The following is a 7,196-nucleotide window of genomic DNA, read 5'->3' as shown; positions in this document are numbered from 1 at the left end:
TTTGAAAAAAAAAAAAAAGGAAAAAATAATTAAAAACGGCACCTTCTCACCCACCTCCCCAAACTCCTCCATCTTCCGCAAGCACCTTTTTAACCCTTGAAAATGGAATCCAGTGCACCGCGCGTATCAGTTCTAAGCGGCGCTACGACGACGATGGCGGATCAGGGTTTAGATGCCGAAGACAAATTGGACGACGATGACGTGTGGGACGCGGACTTCGTGGACGAGCTTGTCAAGTTGGAGGAAGCTGCTTTGTCCACCCAGGCTTATCGACAACAGCCGCCGGTTCAGCCTCAGGCGCAGTTTCACACTCCGCTTCTCCCTCCCCCTCGGCGGCTTCCGCCTCCGTCGGAACTCAGTTATTCACCTCCTCGCCAACTGTCTCAGAGAGCTCCCCAAGCCTCCCACACGAGCGCCATTCATGACTCTTTTGCCCCTCACGGAACCGACATTGCAAAGGAGCGCGAACTCGGTGCACTACAGGTTGAGGTTATACTTAAATATGCATATTATTAATCAGGATTAATACGAACTATTAAAACATATCTATTTGTGGATTCTAGGTTTCTGATAATTTTTAGCATAACCTTTTATCTATTTGTGGATTCTAGGTTTCTGATGATTTTCAATTTAATCTTTTGTTCGTGATGTTTATTGTCATTGCAGAAAGAGCTAAATCGTGTTTCGAAGCAGCTTAGTCACCTGGTAAATATTCATGAATTCTGCTGCTTTACTCTCAGAAAAGTGGGCTTTGATGATCTTTTGTTCAGTGAGGAAGTTTAAGCTTGTGCTGTTTTGGTTGTTGCTTGTTGGTTTCAGGAGAAGGAGTGCTCGGAGCTTAGAAAGGAAAAGGAAAAAAACTTGGAGCAGCTTAGAATGGCAAAAGATGCTGAAGTTAATCTCAGAAAGAATATGGAGATGTAAGCAGGCTTCTATCTTCTCTTTGTTTATATCGTATACTCACTATGCATAGGGGCTTCACATGCTTCATTGTCTTGCTTACTGATCTCTAGAGTGAAAAATCATTTGGAATCTTTCGAACCAACTTTTATTTCATTTCCGTGGTCTTTATGTGTCTGCCTGTTTGAATTAAATAAACTTTCGTGGGTTTGGGGAGATCTTAGTAACTAATAAGTATAAATCAACTTAGAATTCTGAACAATCATGCATCTCCTCCATTAAGGGTTAAAAAGTCATTTCCGGGCTCTTTATGTTGCTTTCATGTTTCTGGGCATAGATCCTTTTCATGCCGTATTCATGTTTCGATTTAGCTTGTTGTTCATTATTACGTTGACCACTAATCTTGAGAATATACATGAATGATTTTTTTTTTGTTATAGGGATGGCCTCAATAGTAACCCTTTGAATCCTGGGATACCTGAAGCCCATCAAAATGTGAAACCATATAATAAGCTTGGGTCCTGTACAAAATGTAGGTGAGCATTTTCTCAAAGATCAAACAAGAGGATGTGTTGTCTGATTTTGTTTCTCTTTTGGAATCTTCCTTTTTCTTTTCTGCTTTGGTGTGTTTTATATTAATATTATTGTTGTTGAGTTGGTACAACAGCGTGTGATACAGGAAGATATAAAACCACTGACGTAAGCACTTCGGCTTCACAAGAAACTTGTTGCCGCTCCGAAAAGTTGTTTGATCTGTGGAACTCAAATGACCAAAAACAGGGAAGGGTTCTAGTTGCAAAGCTGTATAAGACTTGTGAAATGGATTTTCATGTGCTGTTTGGTTACCTGAACTCCCCTAAAAATTGCTCAAACATGGCCTCATCAGATCAACAGAGTCCTTTTCAGACCATAGAATATGCAAAAGTCTTACATCTATACTCTGTCTTCACCAAGGTAAATGCTTATAAGTTCTGCTTGCATGATAGCAAACTAATGATGAGTGACTACTTTCAAGTATGAGCTGTGCTGTCTAACTTTGGAATGTACCGTTCCTGCTTTAAACCTTATTTGTACGTAAAAATCTTAAATAGAGGGTCAACTTTGTCATAGTTAATTATATCATTATTTTATCAGTAAAATGCCAAATTAAATTCAAAGAAAGATTTTAGTAGTCATTCAAATAGTCAGTCGGTCACTTTATCTTTTCGCCTTTGCTTGCTTAGTTAATTATATCATTATGTGTCTGGGTGGGTCATTGTTGATGTATATAATTTCCTTGCAGATTAGTAATGATATTTTGAGATTGGAGGACTTGTTAGAAGCTTTGGTTGATCTTTGTAATTTGAAAAATGTGAGTTCACAATCTATGTAAGCATTTCTTTGGTGATTACTGTTGATTTTAGAAATTAATAGTTGATCAAATTACATTTCATTTTGTACAACAATTGATAGTACTTATTATGCTTTTATATATTGTTTAAATAAATGTATTATTGGTTTAGCATTCTAGAATCAATTCTTTTTTAGAATTTTGATTTGTCCATGCACTATGCCTAGTTACTCAGACACTATAAACTTCTATATGCACATATACATCAACTTCATTTCACTATTAGTTCCTTGTAACAACTATTTGATAGTTATCGTCTTCAGTATTATGGAGTAAGTAACTTCATGCAAACATCAATCTCTAAATGCAAAGTGGATATGGTATCTTTCTCATCATAATTTTTCATTATTATCAGATATCAGACATATAGGAATAGGTCAATCTAATAAGATACTGTAGTATATTATGTAAACAATGAGTGAGTTTTGCTCTACACGATTAATTTCATTTTTGTTTGATCAATAGTTGCAACCATCCATATGTTACTACTTACTAGTCTATAGACTCTATACTTCATAATCATCATCATCATTCATGATTAAAAGTAGAAGAAGCCTAATGTTGTTTACTAAATTATTAAATCTATGGTGGCATGCATGTCATTTTCTCCATCTGTATTTCTTTCGCTGAGCCAAAAGTCCGTCCATGTGCAGGTTTTTATTGTTCATTGGTCTCTTCGTGTTTTACACAAGATTTTGAGTGATTCATCCAGCATGGAAAAGGAATTTTGTGAAAGGTTCGAACAACTATTGTATGAATTATCTCTGCTGGAATTTTTGCCATGATTAAGATAGTTTTCTTCATAATTAAACCAAGCAGCGAATTCTATTTGATTTTTATATATATCTTCTCAATGTCATGAACAATTGGGACTCTTTCTGTTGACCAATTTTTGAAATAAATCATACAAAACTGTGGACCTAAGTGTTGGTTTATTTTTAAAACAAATCAGAATCACATCCTTATATGTTAGAGGTTTTTATGATAGTACTATTTTTATTTCGCTTAGAAGTACAAATCAATCTTCATTATGTTCAAAATGTAGATATGAAGTACAAGCAATTATGAAATGTTAATGATTCTTATCCTTTTCATTCTTATTCTTCTTTGGTATATAATACTCCCTCTGTCCCATTTGACTCGACCTGTTTCTTTTTTGGGTAATCACTTTACACTATATTAAATATGGGCCCACACACCTTTACACTACAATCTTACTCTCCTAACTAGCCTTGAAGAAAAGAAATCGGCCATGCGAAGTGAGACGTAGAACTTAAATATTTTGGTCAAATGAGATGTTCAAAATCAGATTTTTGTATAATGCTGCACATGTAACCAAGATGCGGAAAATGTTATACCATACTGATAGAAGTAAAGAGAACACGAACACAAATACCAAACCAAGAGGAATTATATAGATAATCAAAGGATAAACTACAACATAATAGGAACTCTCTCTGTCTAAACGGCAAACAACGCCGCTGAGTTTCAAAGGATAAACTACTACTGAAGAGGAACTCTCTCTGTCCAAATGGCAATCAGTGCCGCTAAATTTCCAGCCAAAATCCTGTACAAGTCTTTTTGAAAGAGAAAGACTTCTTTTATTTCCTAGCTTGACTTCCAGGGAAGTCAATAGTAGCTTCCAAGGAAAGCCTAGAGTAGCTTCCAAGAGAAGCTTAAGGATAAAAGGGCTTGCTAAACCCACATAGGAACTAGTAGCCCAAAGTTACACTGGACTAAAACATACTCCCTCCGTCCCACCTCACTTGGCCTAGTTCTTTTTGGCACGGTTATTAAGGAAAGGAAGATTGTAGTGTAAAGTAGTGTAAAGTATGTGGGCTCATGACTTTTGTAGTGAAAATTTATTACTAAAAAAGGAAACAAGCCAAGTCAAGTGAGACGACCCGAAAAGGAAAGTACGCCAAGTGAAGTGGGACAGAGGGAGTAATATGCTAACAACTTAAGAAATACTCCCTCCGTCCCATTACAAATGTCCCACTTTCCATAATGGGATGTCACATTACAAATGTTCCATTCCATTTTTGGCAATATATTATCTCTTTATACCTAATATTTAAATCATTTTCACCAATCCACTTTATCTACTTTCTACACATTTCTTAATCTCTGTGCCCAAAAGTAATGGGACATTTGTAATGGGACGGAGGGAGTAACAAACGAAGCGGCTGCGGACTCGTTTCTGATCTTGTATGATAAACTCTATCTGCAACACATACACTCCCTCTGTCCACAAAAAATTGCCACATTGTGGACGGCATGACTTTTAATAAAATGTGACTGAAGTTGTTAGTGAAGTAAGGGCCCCATTTTAAGTATGAGTGGAGTTGCGTGGACCCTACTACTATAAATAGAAGTGACAAATTTTTTGTGGATAGATCAAAAAGGAAATTGTTACATCATGCCATCTAGACTGCAGTAATAATCAGTTGCAGTCATATGTCCTTGTCATGTTATGGCATTTAGATTGAGCTTCCTATTTGAAGCTGTTCCATCCTTTCAAGCCTTGTGCTCGAACCTTTGCTTCTTCTAATTCCTCCCAAAAAAGTAAAACAATAAATAAAAAAATTTGATATGGCTCGGGCTTTAAATGTCCATTTCTACTTTATTTTGATTTTTCCAGTGTACTGTACCAGGGAAAATGTTGCAGTTGAGGAATCCACCTCTGGAATTGTTCAATCTGCTACAAATAGATTTGGTGCGGAGGAAGAAATCTTAAGCTTTGCAAATGTAGCAGAGATGTTGAAGCAGGGCCAAAATCCCTTTGCACTGAAACTGTCTTATGCTAAAACCTCTGATTTTAGTGGGTTTGCTAATCATAGCTGTGCGGCATCTGTGTCTGGAGTCTATCAAGTATCTTTATTTGAACGTATGTGCCTAATTGCCACTAAAAACGATGATGAACGAGTAAGGTGTGAGGCACTTTCAATCATGAATCTGATTCTTATGAGACATAATGCCTATTTGGAGAGATACAAGTAAGTACTCTTTTGCTGGGTACAATCATTTTGTTGCCAATACAACATTCTGATTAAGGGCCTCTTAAAACAGGTTTGCTGGGGAATCGGTGTTTCATAGTTTATCACAATTATTGAGGAGGGAAGCTGGATTCTCTGTGCAAGACCAAGCTGTTCATGCTCTTTATTTGCTATGTAATTGTGAGTTTCTATATGTTGTTTTGGCTGGAAGGCAAATTCTAACCAGATAAAGAAATTTGATTTGCTAGTACATTTCCTGAAATCAGAATGTTCAAGTTTTTATTGGTTATAATTGTTTCTTTTGCTGTATTTTTACAAGGTCCCAAAGTCATAGCTATGATCTCTTCTTGCTTAAAAGAGGATGGAGATCTCACATGCTCTAAGGATATCAATGACAACAATTTCCCAACCTTTCAAGGGTTGAATGAGATCTTAATTGGCTTGGCAGATTGTGTAGCCTGCTATGGGAGTGCTACTGCAGAGGTAAGCCTGATCTTTCAGAAATTTACAATTGTAAACCTGCAAGATAAGATACTAGACTATCGGATATCTCGCTGCTTACCTGGTTATCATCTGACCAGTTATTTGACTCTGCTTGGTGGTTGTTTTTGTTCTCCTTGCTGCATGCTGTGTGGATTTATCAGAATAATACGATTTGGTGTTCTAACCTGGACTTCTAACGGATCATTTATCTTAAAATTTGCTTAACTTTCAGGAGATGAGGCTTCGAAGAAATGCTATATTTTTTCTAGCTTTCCTAGGTTCGTCAGGAAAATCTGGATTTGAAATTTTGCTAAATCATAGGCTTCCAAAGGGCTCCAATTTCCTTGCCATCATTTTGCAAAGCATATTATCAGATTTGGATCTTCAGGCATCAAAATCTTCTAGAAGATCCAGAATTGTCCTGGAACAGTAAGTTTCTGCTTAATTTTGGCCTTGACTTTAAATCATAGTCTGCTATTACAAACTGATTTAGTCTTGTCTACTGATTTTTTGTCACCATAATATGTTGATTTAGAGCTCAAAGAACTTAATGTTCCGCCAGTGCTTCATCAGTGGATGGTCACCTCTTCATGATGTCAAGCTGTTTTGTTTAGAGTTCATGATTGTTTTATTATATTAGTCAGTCTAAATGCAAAGCTTTACCTTTCATCTGTCACCTATAATATTTTCTTTGGTTGTAAGTTCAATAATGGCTCCGTTTCATATCTTAAGTAACCTTAGAAATGAACATATTCTTAGCTTCCAGCACCAGGATCTTCAAATTTTGAAGTTTTGTTGAATTCAAAATATCTAAGTTTGTGTAGGCTTCATTAAGTACGGACTATGTTCAATCTCCAGGACAAGTTGCTTATGATTTTCGATCAAATCCTTCAGTTTCATTCTACTGCTCGTTAACTTGTGCTGCTGCATTTTCATTTCGACAGATGTTTGCTGATACGGGAGGCGCTGATCCTTTTGAATAGACTTGTGTCCCATCCTCAATATTCCATCTCTGTTCTGAATGCATTGACAGCAACGAGAGACATGGCTAGCACGACTGTGGAGGTTGCTAACCGGTTAACTCAGAATGGCAAGTTACTATGGCAGGACGATAACACGACAAGGCAAACTAGAGAATGTGAAATTTTGAAGTTGGCTGGCGTCTTCAAAAAAAGAGTTTTTACATTTTTGGGAGATAATATTTCGTGAGGGAAAAAAGTTGTAATGATCTTTTTTTTGGTAAATAATGGCAAAGTTATTCTTTACCCTTAAATGTCTTAATTTTTTTTCTCATTCAAGGCCATTTTCCCATCGGCTTGTTACCCCTTTTTGTCGGGTGTCTTGTGATATTAATGCTTTCATCTTGAATTAGTTATGTAAATTCACTTCAAATTTATTACTTGTATGAATTAGTAAATACTACTCCA

General features: G+C 36.5%; 1 protein-coding gene across 1 annotated transcript; it reads left to right on the top strand.

Annotated features, from left to right (window-relative positions):
* On the top strand, positions 1-7,196 carry LOC131017333 (protein SENSITIVE TO UV 2). Its single transcript, XM_057946056.1, has 12 exons — positions 1-483; positions 667-705; positions 820-920; positions 1,341-1,432; positions 1,568-1,854; positions 2,183-2,251; positions 2,944-3,026; positions 4,945-5,286; positions 5,360-5,466; positions 5,606-5,769; positions 6,002-6,198; positions 6,714-7,196. Exons 1-12 carry the CDS (start codon positions 103-105, stop codon positions 6,976-6,978), a joined length of 2,127 nt encoding a protein of 708 aa, XP_057802039.1. The 5' UTR covers positions 1-102; the 3' UTR covers positions 6,979-7,196.

Source organism: Salvia miltiorrhiza, chromosome 3 (genome assembly GCF_028751815.1).
Source record: "Salvia miltiorrhiza cultivar Shanhuang (shh) chromosome 3, IMPLAD_Smil_shh, whole genome shotgun sequence".
Classification (NCBI taxonomy): Eukaryota; Viridiplantae; Streptophyta; class Magnoliopsida; order Lamiales; family Lamiaceae; genus Salvia; species Salvia miltiorrhiza.
The sequence above is the reverse complement of the archived record's forward strand: the minus strand, read 5'-3'. Positions and strand labels throughout refer to the sequence as shown.